Source organism: Oryzias latipes, chromosome 7 (genome assembly GCF_053564925.1).
Source record: "Oryzias latipes strain Hd-rR chromosome 7, Olatipes_Hd-rR_3.1".
Classification (NCBI taxonomy): domain Eukaryota; kingdom Metazoa; phylum Chordata; class Actinopteri; order Beloniformes; family Adrianichthyidae; genus Oryzias; species Oryzias latipes.
Window position 1 is genome coordinate 15,730,876 of NC_136243.1, and position 16,006 is coordinate 15,746,881.

The following is a 16,006-nucleotide window of genomic DNA, read 5'->3' on the forward strand; positions in this document are numbered from 1 at the left end:
ACAAACAAACAGCAACAGAAAGCCGCTGCAGGAAAGGCCTGGCAGAGCATTCAGAAGGAGAAAACCCAGCATCTGGTGATGTCCATGAGTTCAAGACTTCAGGCTGTCATTGCTAATGATGACCATTTTGTTTTCAGTTATTTCATTTGTTGAATTACTTACGAGCCCATGAAATAAAGGGATTGTGTTTAAAAAATGCTTTAGTTTTTCACATTTATCTTTTTGTCCAACCCATGGAATAAAAGCTGAAAGTCTGCACTTCAATGGCATCTGAGTTGTTTTATTAAAAATTTATTGTGGTAATGTACAGAAACAAAACTAGAAAGAATGTGTCTCTGTCCAAATATTTATGGTCCTGACTGTATTTGCGCATTCAAATTGACTTTACATTGAAAGTGGCCGTTGTAGAGGGTGATGTAAACGTAGTTTTAGAGTGTCCTCGCGTAAAAACAGCAAGTGTTGGGTTCTACAAATAAAGGACTAACAAAGCAAAAAAGGGCAGAAGAGCCTCATCAAGTTCACGTGACAGAGACTATACAGTCTTTTTGACTCTTATGTCGCCCCTACCACCACCACCATCCCCCAGCTGGCTCACACTTCACTAGAGTGTTCCCATTAGTGGTGTGAACATACAAACATTAGAAAATCCTTAGAAGGAATGTCAATCTCGGGGTTGTGTGGTCCCAAGTTACCATCTGGAAGTCCTCATAAATGTTCGGCATGAAAGAGTTTGATTTTTTTTCCTTGTGCCTTTGATAACTGAAGTTATGGGAGGAATTAAAAAACACACATTTCCATATCAATGGTAGCATTCCTGATTTAGAAATGTACAAGTTCCAAAAGATCAATGCAGCCTTAAAATATATATTTACTTCTTACATCACGAACATCTAAAAAGCACATTCCTAAAAAGACAATCTATTTGATTAGAAAAAGAAATTATTTGTAAGTATAATTAAATTGAATTCCTAAAATGAATATTTTACACCAAACGTAAATCCCTTATATCAATTAAAAATAATAATGAAAAATGGAGATTTTAGCAGAAATTTCCTGCATAATGCAAAATACATTTTATCATTTACATGTTAAATCTACAATAGTATAGAAATATTCAGCTTTGCAGTACCAGAACGCAGTTTGCCCCATCACTGCTCAGGCTGGGTGATGAATGTTTTCAACATGAAGGTGATTATGAAACAACAAGCCCCAGAGCAAGGATTTGCTAAAGGCTCTCCACCTCAACTGACAGAGGACCGAAACACCCTGACAGAAAGTGATGCACAAAACAACTTTATATTTATAAAGGTACTTTGTGCATCATCACTTTGGTCATACCTTGCAGCTGCAAGTTTTGTCTTTTCTTTGGTTTTGTCTTGAGGTGTTGCACTGGAAAATATGTCCTCAAAAAAGTTTACAATATAGAAAACATGATGTTTTTGCTTGTTATAAGTGAAAAATCTGCCAATGAAACTAGTAGAATTTGTCTTGGTAAGATTTTTTAAGAAATGTTGTGATATCCTGCCCTTTTAATATAAAAATTCTATCTTGAAATTAGTTATAAACAATGAGATTTATTGCTCGGGTAATATTATGTCTTATAATGAGTGTTTTTACTCAACAAAATAGTTTTATATCTTCAAAGTTGGTATATTTATACACTTTTCCCCCAAAGATATTCTATTTAAGTATTACAACAGTTCAAGTATCCTATTTTCTAGACCATCATCCTCTTAATGTAAGGGTAAAATTTAAATAAGAAATTGTTTGTAAACATATGTTCACATTCAAACTAATGTCCGGCTGTTGTTAAATGCATTTGCATCGTTATATTGTGTTTATTAAAGCGTTCTTTCTCAGCAGTTTCTGTTGTTATTTTTAATTACTGTTGCTATTCTTATATCAATTTGATCTCCATCCAAATTTCTCACAAGGTTTGTCCTCTTAGCATCATTTCAGGAATACCATGTTTTGCCTCATTAATGCGTGACTTGTCTCCCCATTAGGGTGGCCTCTATGTTGAGTTTGGACCAAACAACAAAAAGGACCAGTAATTCCAGAGAAAATGCCAGAACAGTCACTTCATCGAGGGCAAAGTCATGACTTCTTCAGCTCTGTAGGAGCTAAAAAAGAGCTTTCCCTGTTAGGGGGAAGCTGTATAGGTGGTCACCTTGTTGCCTGACAGCCTCTTGTTTTCGGCTCCGAGTAATGAAAAGGCTGGAGAATGGAGCATAGCGGCAAAAACAAAGCAGCCCCAGTTGTGACCCTTTGCTTCTCCGTGACCTCTGACCTTTGGAACGCCAATTTCCGTGTGACCCGTGTTCTCTGCCAATCAAAATGTTGCTGCAGAGGCAACACGCACACATGTGCGCACACCCAGAAGGTATTTTTTCTTTATTTGGAAGACTGACTTTGTTTATTCTCTCTTATAATGGGGGAAAATGGAAATACAGAAAACAATTATACCCATGCATGACTCCAGCCTTCACCTGAAGAGCACACCCGACTTCGGCCATGTTCCCCCCTCCTATGAAATATTTAGAATGGAAAGATGGGGTCTGAGAGCATGAAGCGTGGTAAGCTTGGAAGCTGAAACCATGGGTGAGCTTGAAGACACAAAATTAGTGTTGCTTTGCTTTTGTGCAAAGATACACGCTACACCTGCTGGCTGGAAATACTCTCTGATTTGAATTTTTATTTGATTTCCTGCATTCATCAGAGGTGAAGGTTTCCCAATATAGAGTCTCCACATTCTTTGCTGTATTTGTTTGCAACAAGCGATGCAAGTTAATTTTGTTGAGTACTGTGTTTTTAATAGATCAAAGAGGCAAATCTGGGGCTGTCTTGTGCAATTAAGGAGATGCATTAAGAAGAACAAACCCCTGTGGGCTGTTGTTTTCAAATGATGCCCTACTGCTTCCACTGGTACATCACGATTAACGGTGCCCTTTTGTTGAGTGCGTCAGACAGCATGCAACATTCTTGCAGACTGGCTACAAGATCAGGACATTTTTTTTGGCTATACCCAGGGCTGTTGATGATTTCAGCAACATGAAGTCAGATAACTCCGTTAAACATCACACACATGGCTGGAAGGAATTAAGAAAAGAAAAAAAGATTCCATCCACACCAGTGCAATGAGGTATTGATTTAGATTCTTAAAATTCCCTTAACCAACTAACGTTTTGATTATATAGCTGTTCTATCTACTTTTTGATTTATTTTTAGCACACACAGGAGAAACTATGGAATCCAAGGTATACTACAGCCAACTTCGTCAAAATCTGAAGAGTTTTTTATCCAGTGGAGCAAAATTCAAGTGAAACCGGCCTAGTGACTCGTTTTCCCCAGAAGGTCTTGTAAAAGTAATGCTAATGAACTTGAGCAGGACCTCCAAATTTTCCCTCTGACACCTCTTTTTTAATTGAGACATAATTCGACTATTTGCAAGAATAGTGGGCTGCAAGTTACCCTAGTGGTTATGTCCTTGTGCCTATATGGGTTTTCTCCAGGCACTCCAGCTACCTTTTACTGTCCGAAAGCATGCTTCATGGGTTAATTGGTGGTTCTATTGGCCCCAGGTTTTGGTGTGATTGTATGTGTGGCCCTGTGATGGACTGGTGGTCTGTTCAGTGTGTACCCTGCCTTCCAACAGAGCTTGGGACAGGCTAGATGGATATAGGAATAAGTTTTATCAACCAAATGTGATCAAATGTATCCACAAAGCTGAGCGTTTGGAGCTAGGTGCGTGACAGATAATGGGACTTTATTACTTCATTTATTTATCAGTAGAGATGGTAATTATCTCAATTATTATAAATAATATTCCTGTTTTAAGAAGAGAATAGTGCACTTTATTTCATATTTGTATCCATTATTTATTAATTTTTTAGTCGTAATTCTATCATAGAAATTGTTGCTTTATTGTATGATCATTGCACAGATTAAAAAGTCACTTTTTTAAATTTATTGTACCAGTGACAGTGACAATGAAGAACTATCTATCTATCTATCTATCAGTTTAGAACAGAAGTCTGCAACCTGAGGCTTTGGAGCCACATGTGGCTTTTTTGTTTAATGGAAAAATGCCAATACTTTAAAGAAATCATAGGTTTGTAGTTTTTGTTGTTTTTTTTTTTAGTTAATTACCTTTTTTCATTTTTGTTTGCATGTCAGATAAATAAATGATGGTGAAAGGTTAAGATTACCTTGTAAAGTGATTTATTATTTTTATTTGTACATTGTTGTATTCTGCCTATATGTAAAAAAAATTACTGGATTAAACACTAATGATGTGATGATTAGAACTGATAGTAAAAGGACAAAAAAGATGACGGGACATTAAAGAAGTATTTGTAGAAAATGTCATTTTTTACTTTCTTTGATTTTTTTATTTTAAGTAAATCTGCAGTAGGAGGATCTTGACACAGCTTGTATTTTATTCTGAAAGGAACGTGTATGCGCTGCAATAAAAAGTAAAAGAAGTTCAAATCGTCACATAAACAAACACATAACTTTGTTATAATTCAATTATTCTAAATTTTAAAAAAGCTACATTTTACAAATGAAGGGCTTGATGTCCTTAAAAACATAAATACATTTTCTAAACAGCAAACTTGGAATTTGAGGCTCTGTCTAGGGTTTTGATCCATAAGAAACGGGTCAAAATGGCTCTTAGAGTTAAAGGTTGCAGACCCCTGATCTAGAAGAGGTGTTGTCACATTTGCGAAGCAACAAATGTCATTTTAACAATTATTTCGCCACAGTATGTTGGCAAGTATACATTCCCCCTAATGTATTTTAGAAAGACCAGTTCATTTTACTTCTAGCCAGGTGACTCTTGGATAACTGATCAGTCAAACATGACTGGTTCTTGCTTTTCTAATGGACCGTGTCGGGAGCACCTTGTAGAACATTCCTGTCCCTTATCTTGTCTTTATTATAATGCAGAGATTATAACTCTTACAGTCAGATTCTAGCTTTCTTTGAGTTCTGTTCCTTTTGTTCTTTTTTTTATTTCCTAGTGGATCCATATCTTTTTTAGATTGTATTTTTTTATTTACATTTCTTTTCCAAAACCTTTTTTCTATTAATTATTGAGGCTACTAAAATCAAAACATGGAATTAAAAAAAAACAACAACCTTCACTTACTTGACTTTTCTAAATTTTAACGTTAAATTAATCAAGGAGATAAGAAATTCCGAGCATGTCAGTTCAGTTTTGAGAATTTGCTGAAGAAAAGTTGTTTTAAAAAGTTATTTTTCCACTTACCACTAACATATCATTTGTCTTGTTCCTTTTTGCTGTCAGTAAAGTCTGGAACATTCTGTGAGAGATCAAATCTCACTTAAATTTGGCGTAACAGGACAGCTTTTGTGCTCACAGCATCACTCCTTTCCTGGTCTGTCACAGATGAGCAGCTCATTCTCCCAAAACCTCCTCCTCCTGCATTGGCAGACTTTACTCTATTCAGTTTGGATAAGAGTTTTCTTTTAATGAATTTTCAGTATAATTCCAAGATTTATTGTGAGAAAAACAAGTCAAATAAAAGAACTATTCAAGTTGTTATGAAACGACAGAAAACTGTGAGCTCCACCAAAAGCCATGATCAATGCAAATGCAAACCAGCTGCAGCAATTAATTGACTTCTTCTTTTCTGACTCCTTCTCATGTTTGTGTGAATCTACTGTAATAAAGACTTCACACATGCATGCAAACATAGAAGAACATATCTAAAGCTTTCCTGTACTCTGTGCTTCTGTTCCCCCGAATCACCCTCCTTAATCTTGTGCCGTGCTGAAGGTTGTAATTGACAGATGCTCTTTTGCTTCACGTATCTCATATGTGGAAAGCCTAAGAGCAGTGGGAGGGAGAGACCAGTGGTTGAGGTGGGTTGTGTCTGATTGGGCCATCCTCTTATACTTGAGAAAGCAGCAAGTGCTTTGCTGATATTTTCTTGGAGGAATCAATGTTTATATTTTTTAGGCTATACATCTGTTCATTATTATTATTATTTTTTACATTTTTGATTTTTGACTTTTAAACCTTAAAACTATGTCCTTTAGATTTATTAAAAGATTTTATGTCATATCTGTTATTTCTAAAATAATTTAAAAAAAAACACAGAATTACATAATTGATAGTTTTGACGGTTGGTGTTCAGATGACTTTTCCACAACTCTGGATCTGTTTAATAAAAAGGAAAAAATCTCTATGATAGATGGCTAACATGCCAAACAAGGGAAGTCAATCAAGACTGGGAGACGTGGAGTATTGCAGATTGTAGAATTAGGAGTCATGCTGAAACACTCTAACCTTAAAATCCCACTTGGATCATCTTTAAAAGCGTTCTCAGTGGTCTTTTAATTATGATTATGCAGTTTTTGACTAAATAAAAAAATAGTGCTGTTTTATAGGACATAACTTCTGCAGAGCCACAGTAGTTCATTCAACTCTGAGTTGTGGGTGGGACAGGTGGTGTAGAGCAACTCCACCCCTTTCCCCTCCCATTGCTCAGAAAGAGCAGGAAGCTTGTGGCCCACGCAGTGTATTTTCTCTGTCACAAATAATCCATTTTTTAAACAGTATTCTGATTTACAACAATTTGAAAACATAAATACTTAGAAATGCTATTTTTAGCTTCATTTTCTTAATAAGTGTCCTGCATCACCAGGAAATGCCACAAGAACATGTTAAAAACACCAAAACACAATTTACATCTAAGTGTGTCTTTAAATCTAGGACCAAAGCTTGAGCGGCTGTGATTGTTAATGCCAATCCGATGTAGCCTGTTGTTTGTTTCTTTTTTTTTCCTTATCAGAGGGGGGCACGTGCGAAGTAATCGCTGCACACAGATGCTGTAACAAGAATCGAATCGAGGAGCGGTCGCAAACGGTGAAGTGCTCTTGTCTGCCAGGCAAAGTGGCTGGGACCACCAGAAACAGGCCTTCATGTGTCGATGGTGAGTATTTTATCGCCACAGAAACAGTTATTGGACCCCACCGGGGTTCTGTCCTGTGGCCACAGAAGTAAAGAAAAGTACTTTATTGTCTGAAAGATTAGTTTTTGTCTTTTTTTAGTGTCACCAAACTCATTTTGACACAACAAAAACCAGGAGATTTGGAGGTTTAAAGCCAGTCATGTGGTGTCTTATCTCAAATAAGATTACATTACCTCAGAAAATGTCCCATATCCAAATTCTGTAGCTGACAGGCAACAGAAGGTATCTGCATGAATAAACTTCACTGCCAAATGAGACAGTCAAAGACACCTGCTGAATGCAATACACCTAAGGACAGAGCAAGGAAATGAAAAGACAACATTAATGTTGTCGTAAGGTTTTTCATTTTTGTGCTGGTTACACACCTGCTTTGACAAATATCTGCATCAAAGCCGGTGTCTCTTGTTAGACATGGATTTGATGCTGGGGTGTGACACAGATAAAACATATTAGCTCTTGAAACCTTTTCCCTTGAGCTTCCATCTTAAATCCTTTTGCAAATATTACTTCAATCTCTGTACAGACTTGTGGCATTTGAGGTCTCTGGATGTCAGCTCTGACAGATGTTTTTCCTCTGCCACACATTACAAACCATTTACTGTCTACTTACCCTGTATTTAAAGCAATTTTCTCTCCCGATGGCAGGAGTGTGGAATGAATTAAAGTCAAGTCTGAGTCACACCTACCAGTCTCCTCACTTAATAAAAAGCCTTAATTTCAGTCTCTACAGTGATGAGTGCAAAAAAAGAAGGTTCATTTTTTTATGAATAGCTATTTGGTTCCTTATTGTGTGAAAAGTAAATTAAATGTATGAATTTTTCAAAGAATCACCTTTTATAAAGTTGTAGTTTAAGCACAATAATCATTGACTCCTGTCTCATTGACCTAGAAGAACTGCTGATAAATTGCTGATAGCATTTATAAATTGTTGCTTCACTGAAAAGCAGTCTTTGTTCAGACACAGACACGTGTCTTGCAGATGGCAAATGTCACATGAGTGTATCAGTTGCGTCTCAGTTGAGAAATTGAATTCTTCACTGTCCCAACCTTTTATATACATTTCAAAGGGCTCTTTAAGGCAAATTGGCAGCATTACATTACAACACAGGCACACACAAAAGTTATGTTTGGACCTAAAAAGACGCAGTGGAACAAACCAGCTTTACCCCATTTGGTTCTATCTCTAGATTTTCCCTCCTGATTGCTTTCTGCAGATCTCTGAGCTCTGCTGGGTTTGTGAACCAGAAGAATATCTAGGAAGTGTGCGCTTCACACCATTAAGTGGGGCTGCACGGTGGGGGTAGTGGTTAGCACTCTCACTTCACAGCAAGAAGGCCCTGGCTCAAATTCCAGCTGGGTACCTTGTGTGTGGAGTTAGCTTGTTCCCCCATTGTGCAGGGGGTCTGTAACCTGAGGCTCAAAAGCCACATGTAGCTCCCCTACCCCTCCACTTTGGCTGTCTGACTGAAGAAAAAAAATATTTAGATGAGTTAAGTTTATGCATTTATGATTGATGTACTCCTAGAACAGTAAGATAAATACAGGCTTTTTAAGCCCCAGCTGACATTAAACCAGCTTGGGAGGCCTTTTGTCCTACCAATCTTCTTCCTGCACAGATTTCAAATACAATCGAAACGTTAGGAATATGTTTGATCTTCTCTGATTGTTCTTTTTATGTAATAAGTCTAAAGCAGATGTTTTCTCATGCTGAACAACAATGTTTATTAGCTATACAAAAGGGAGTTGGTGAAAAAATTGATTTTCTTTAAATACTATTACTTTTGAATCATAATGCAATAAAGTTGTTTTCATGTCCAGATTTACAGCAGTGGTAAGCAAGAATAAAGATGACAGCCCACCAAAGTAAACCAAAGAAAAACCAAGAGAAAATACAGTGTTTCTATTGCCTTGTTTAAAACCTTTTGTACTTTTAAACTACAGTCAAACTTGTCTGGAAAAAACGCACACACATTTTCAGAAATATTTTTGACATGTCTTGTTTCTCCATAATGTGAAGGAATATTTTCTGATTGTATTTGTAATGAATTTAGATAAGAATTGTAAATTTGTGGTCATTTTAATTGAACAATCAGAGGAAGGCATCATTTCTGAAACACTACAAGAAAGGTTGTTTTTTTTAAACTAACATAACCCAAATATCTTAGCTTCAGTGTGATGATCCAATGTAGCACAGGATGCTTTTTATCTTAAAAGGGAGTCATGCAAGCCTCTGTCAAAAGTAAAAAAATATATATAATTTCATAAAGATGAAATGTTTCACTCTGAATATTTCTGTTTTTACTCCTGCCCAAAACAAATTTTAATTCATATATAATTCAAAAGTAGCAACGATACAAAAGCAAAGCAGCACCACATTTTTTGAAAGGGTGAAATATGACTTTGCGGCACTTACTAGGTTTTGATCAATGTGAAACAAGTCCAAATGGCTCATTTAGGATTAATGTTTGCAGACCTCTGCAGAGCTATAGCATTTGAGAATTTTCTCCAGGTTATTTGTTGAATGTAAGTTGTCCCTCGGGTGTGAGTGTGTGTGGTGGTTTGTTTTTGTGTGTCCCAATCAACTGGCAACTTGTAAGGTGTGTCCCCCTCTTCACCTAACAGTAGCGGGGTTGCCTCCAGCTACCCCATGACCCTGAACAGTACTATGCAGGCATGGAAAATTCATGGATGTACTATTAAGAGGTTCATAAACTTGCAGTTATTTAAAACTAGCTGCAGAATAAAGATTTAATAACGGGAGTGATGGTTAAAATGAGCTACAGACTTAAGTGCATTATCTGTGCTGCAGCAATCCCTAAAACCTGACGGAAATTTGTCTGAGAGGCTGTTTGTTTGTTTCAAATGTTGTTCAGCTGGATCAGAAATTGCCCTTTAATTGATTTAAACTTGAGCGTCCAGGCGGATTTTCTTCAGAAGAGGTGTTTTTGGAAGGAAAACAAATCCTGACTGGAGCAATTTTCCAAACATAATTTTCAGACATTTGTAAAGAAATTGGTTGGCAGTGTTCCAAAAGGTTTGTGAGTTTATTTCCAAAATAATGTCCTCCAGTCTTTTAGGCCTAGTGCCAATAAATAATATTGACTAAATTATTTCATCCAGGCAGTTGCAGAGGTCATGGATAATCACATTGTCATTCTGAGGTTTTGAATTATTATGTGAAATGCAAAGGCATTGCAGTCGTTTTAACATAAAACAAACAGGAGCTACTTAGTTAGCTTTTCAACAAAAGCAAAAAAATGTACAAATTGTTGCTGTTTCTATTCAGAGCATTTGCAAAAAAGGAGATTTGACTTTTATTTAACTCAGACTTATAGCACAGAAGTTTTATTTATTTTATGATTAGCAGTAAATTTCTTTTTTATGATTCTATTGCTGCTGATTTTATAATCGCTTGTTGGCCATCAACAAAGTGTTCCTCCTAAAGCCTTTCTCCAATTTTCTTAGGTGCATTGTATCAAAAAGCTGCTAAGTCCTGCAGTCAAGACATTGAGAAGACAATTCGATGTCAAACTTAGTAAATCCACAGCTTCAATAAAAAGTAGGCTGGTATGATCCCGGGTGCCACCCATGCATTTTCCATCCTTGAAAACAGAAATCTGAATAATCTGCATGTCTCAATTATAGTTTGAGATGACTTTGAGACTTTGTGACTTGTTTAAGAGAAGATCTGTGGTGCAGAGAGTGAGATCCTTCTAACTAAGGAAACCAAAAACTCCCAAAGATGTGTCCAAAACATTTCGGAAACTCATGTGTGAAGGACTTTGTTTAGGTAAATCCTGGACATAGAAGCTGTTCTTTAAACTCAAACTTTGATATTTAGCATGCTAAAGAATGCTCATGGAGACTTACCGGTATAGTCGCTTTCCTATTTCGCTGTTGTTAAAGCTTTACTTGTTTTGAAGTGAAGTTCACCTTAGCTGCACACCTGGGACCTAAAGTGCAAGTTTTGAAAACAGAAGAATCTGATAAAACCTGTCAAGGATCAAATTATTTTCTGAAAGTGTTTGATGTTTTCAACTTTACGTCTGAAAAGGAGGCATGCTTTATCCTTACATAGCTCTAAGGGAGAGTTCGCTGGTCCCCTTTTTGTATTAGATAATGCATAAAAAAATCATAAATGTTCCACACAAGAAAAAAATGCATCTTTTTTGCTATTTCTGTTGCTTTTTTTGCCTACAGCATCGATAGTAATTGGGAGGTGGTGGTGTGAGATGGAGCCTTGCCTGGAAGGGGAGGAATGCAAGACGCTCCCTGACAACTCAGGCTGGATGTGCTACGCCGGCAACAAGGTTAAGACCACAAGGGTAAGGTTACCTCACCACACTGAAGAATAATGCATTGCTTTCTTTGCTGGGAGTTGAACAGCACTCGCCTGGATTCATTTGTTGTTAAACACTAGGATGTTGAGTGGAGTTTTGGCAAAAGTTCAGGGAATAGTGCCAGGTGAGTCTTTGCTCGGTGCTGGCTTAGGAAAACATGAGAAGAGGGACAAAAAATTCAAAACTATAAGACAATGTGAAATATTGAACATCAGCCTTAAGTAATTCAGGAAGAAAGTCTCTCAAATCTATTTTATCATACAAAGAATTATTTCTTAAAACACTATTTTGATGTAAGAATATATACTTCACAATACTTACTTTACTAATACTTAAATGTCGTAAAATGTTTCAGAAACTCTCTTAAAAACCCACTCCAGTAAAACATGGTGACTTTAACATGTTCTTGTAGCATTTTTCTCTTGGTGGAGGACATATATAAGGAAAATTAAGATTAAAACTGCATTTCTGCGTATTTCTTTTTTTAATGTGTGGTGAAAAAGGAGATAATTGCCATTTGAAAGCTGTAACAGAGAAACTCCAATTGCCCACAAGCTCCCAGGCTGCTGTGCTCCATTGTGATGCATCCGTATGTAGATAAATAGATCCATGTACGTCTTTGTTTTCACTGTCCAAGCTGGTATCTAGCTCAAAGCTGTATGGCTACATAATTCCAATATTGCTTCCCATATTTGCTGCACCGGTTATGTTAGATTGTGGTTGTAAAAGGGTGTAAGCTAGCGGGAGAGAGTGTAAACAAAGGGTTGATGGGAAATGAGTGCTAATGAGCTCCTCCCACTCTGCAGAAACTATGTCCTAGAAAACGACACAGTTTTTATTTTCATCTTGGCTAAAAACAGCATCATCATAACAAAAAGACAACCGAAAACAATTTTACAAAAAAATTAAGCAATGATGGACTTATAAAATGTGCACTTTTTTTGTTTTTTAACTCAGAAAGGTTTTGAACTGGTCAATAATTATTTGAAAAATTACATTAAAATATTTTAAAAATAACTAAACTGAGGCTTAATTTTTACAATTCATTGTTCTTAAAATTGGGCAAACACGGTTTCAAAAGAACAGCAACGCACAACACTACAGGTAATTACTATTAATTAATGCTCATTCAAAATGCAAATCCAGTGTGCGAATCAGCAGGTTTGAGAGCCAAAGGGAATGGTTTGTAAAAAAAAAAAAACAACAACATCCACTTTGGACCATTTAATTTAGTGTTGTCACAAAAATGAAAAACATCTGCAATATTCTTAGAGACGCTGTTGTTGCTGCCCATAAATCTGGGGAAGGGCTGTTACACCATTTCCAAAACAATTTGGGGTCATTATCAAGAAGTGAGAAGGATTATTCACAAGAGGAAAATGTTTCCTACAGCAAACCTGGCAAACCTCCCAAGAGGAGACACCTCAGCAAGTTCACCCAAAGGTCAGGCCATGAAGTGCACAGAGATATTGCAAAACACCCCAGAACCTTTTTTTTTTCTGTAAAACTCTTTCCCTCCTGGTGGTAACAGGTTCTGAAGCATATTTTTCACACAAAGTCAAAAATCCTAAAAGGCTTTCTAGAATTTGCTGAATAAAATCATATCATCTGCCCATGAAATTTCATTTCAGGTATTTTATGCTCCAAACATGTAAAATAAAGAAGGTTATTATATATAATCTCCTATTATCCCTCTTGATAACCAAAGTAGGGTTTATTTTTGACAGATGTTGGCACTACTATTGTGAGAACCTTTGTTAGATTTAAATTTTGTTTTTTTGTATGGGTTGATCTTATGTCAGCACATCTGGACCTTTGTAGAACTACATTATAGGGTTATGGTCTTCTCCACCTCGAAATTCTGGAGAAAATATCTGATTTACCATGTTTTTTGAGGGCTATGTTCTTTGAAAACAGATTTGGCTGCAAAGTTTAAAGTTCCACTCCAATAAATTTTTGATCTACTGTAAAAGTTTTCCCAGTGGTCTTCTAATTAGGATTATGCCGTTTTTAGCCAAAATCAAAAAACCTGTGTCATTTTCCAGGACATAGTTCATCAAAGTAGTTCATCAAATTTTCACCTCCGAGTTGTGGGCAGGACTGCTGGTGCAGAGAAAGCCCACTGCCAGTTCCCATTATTCATCTCTTTACACCATTTTCCATTAGCTTACAGCCACTCACATCCCAACGTAACTGTTCCGGTGCAACAAAAATATCCAGCTGTACAGTTTTGAGCCAGAAACCAAGCAGGGCAGAAGAGGAAAACAAAGATGTACAAGCATCAGAATGGAGCGGAGCAGGGAGTAGTCTGATGACTGTAGCACCTACATAAACGCTACAGGCTTTTTCCAATGGCATTTTTCATCTGATCCTGATTAGAATCAGAAAAACAATTTTGTTCTTAATTTCCTTTATGTTTGTCCTTCACCATAAGAAAATGACAAAGGAACATGTTAAAAACACCCAAAACACGATTTTTATTGGAGTGGGTCTTGAAAGACATTATAATGCTTCTGGTTGCACCTAAACACTTCACCAATACACTGTACTTCACTGAATTAAAAAAGAGACACATTTATTCTACATCCACAGACAGATTGTATGGATGCCGGTTCCTTGCTTCCTCCAAATGTTGAGATTGGAGTATGAGTATTGTTAGGCCTGATGATGACATGGCTCACCAGCAGATCTTTCTTTGTATTGTGAGGATAAGGAAACCAGTCTTCTTGAACTTCTGTCTTCTTGGTACATCCACCACAAGTTGGTACACCCACTTTGCATTATAGATTTATTATGCATGTACCTCTGCACCACTGGGCAGCTGTGGTGCAGAGGTAGAGGACTCTGATCAGAAGATCGCAGGTTCTGTTCCAACCCCTCTTGCCCATGTGCCAAAGTGTGCTTGAGCAAGACACTGAACCCTATATTGATCCTTATAGGTTGGTGTCAGTGTTTGGCAGTGGAGCCGAAACTCGTGTGTGAATCTGTGTGTGAATGCAACTGTGGCTTTAAAGTCCTTTGGGCCCTCTAAGAAGGTAGTAAAGTGCTACATTAGTATATGCCATCTATTTACCATTCCTCTTTGCACAGAACTTAGTCTTTATTTTGGAGATGGGGAGTGGGGTTACTCACTCTGATCAACCAAACAGAAAACTGATTCTTGGGGCAGAGGCCACCCACCACTACAGCAGGAACCATGCAAATATGTACCAATCAACCAGGCTTTAAGCATGGTATCAGCCGGGAACAACAGAAAAAATAGAAATAGAAAATAAATTAGACAAATAGAAATTCCTGTTTGGTACAGAAGATTTGACTAGTTTTCCTTTTTTGCTTCAACAAAACAGAAGTGGGAAATTCTACAGTTGCAGTACCTGTTGGCTTGTTGACACCATCTAACTCTTTTTTTTTCCTTCTTTTTCTTGACAGAACACTCAGCCATACACAACATCAGCATATTAAGAACTTTGCAAGGGATTGCAAGGGAATACCTCTGGTTCCAAGGTTAGTCTATTCATTCCATATACCCTGAAACATTAGTATTATAATTTTAAAAAACTTATCAGGTGTCTTGACTGCTTTCTTTATCCTTTCAGAACTGTCAGTGGATCAATTATGACAAGAGACAATGAGCCTATTGTTGCTTCAAGAAATGTCAACACTTTCAGATAGAAGTTTTAAAAAGATGTAAAATACATTAAGCACATCTTTCTCAAGGCTCCCAAAAATATCTGCTCTCCAAGCAGCCTCCGGGGAACTTCATCATAACCTTGTAATGAATCTATTTCCATCATTTTTTTCCAACTTAGAGATGGAGCACGACTGTCTGTGCATTTGGATTAATATTTGGAGAGTAACTGAAAACCCTCTTCAGACACCAACAGATGTCTATTGCAAAGCACCAAACAGGAGAGGAGTTTATCAAAGAACGTGGAATGAGCAAGTGCAGAAGCTGACAGCCCTCAGGATCCTTTCTTTTTTTGTCTTTTTAATATTGCAGGAAGAAAAATGTTGTACATAAAATGTTTGTCTTTACCGATGTAAATGAAATACATTTGTGACGGTGGTAAATCTAACATCCTGTCACACACGGAACCTTCCACTGCTAAAGGTTGATGAGATCGAATATCGTTAAGCCGATAGAGGTGCGTCATGAGGCTGACGTTTTAGCATTGGTTTTCTTAGATACGTGTAAGACTGTGACTTCCTCTTGAGTGGCTTTACCAACCTTTTTGTTAACATTTCAGCTACCCTAAGACTGATTAGACCACCAAAATGCGCAATCCGTGGGTTATGTTTAATACTTAAAATGCCTTATTTGTGTGAAATCATTCAGATCAATTCAGATCAATGATGATCTTGTAGATTTGAAGCAATTCATTATTGTGTGCAAAATCAATTAAAGTTACTGTTCCTGTTACATCTGTGAGAACATCTGTGTCATTCTGGAAAGCTGAACACATAAGATGAATATTTAAGATTCGGTGCACCATACACATCCTGAGGATACGATTAAGTCCCTGCTGTTGGAATCGTGGGGGGAAAAATTCTTAAATGTCTCTGGAAATCAAAGAGAAAGGATTTTTCCATCTCTTATCTGATACTTATCTGTGACCAGGTTGCGTGGGCAGCAGTTTCAACTGAGACTTTCAGCCAGATTGTTAA

The 16,006-nt window shown here is 37.0% G+C and overlaps 1 protein-coding gene across 2 annotated transcripts in view; it reads left to right on the plus strand.

Annotated features, from left to right (window-relative positions):
- LOC101166962 (chemokine-like protein TAFA-1) overlaps window positions 1–15,761 on the plus strand; it is a 32,897-nt gene extending 17,136 nt beyond the window's left edge. For both annotated transcript variants that reach the window (XM_011477444.4, XM_004070930.5), the window contains exons 3-6: window positions 6,822–6,962; window positions 11,202–11,326; window positions 14,771–14,845; window positions 14,938–15,761. In XM_011477444.4, coding sequence (XP_011475746.1) covers window positions 6,822–6,962; window positions 11,202–11,326; window positions 14,771–14,803 — 299 coding nt within the window. In that variant the 3' untranslated portion in view covers window positions 14,804–14,845; window positions 14,938–15,761. The remainder of the gene's footprint in view (window positions 1–6,821; window positions 6,963–11,201; window positions 11,327–14,770; window positions 14,846–14,937) is intronic.
- The last annotated feature ends 245 nt before the right edge of the window (window positions 15,762–16,006 follow it).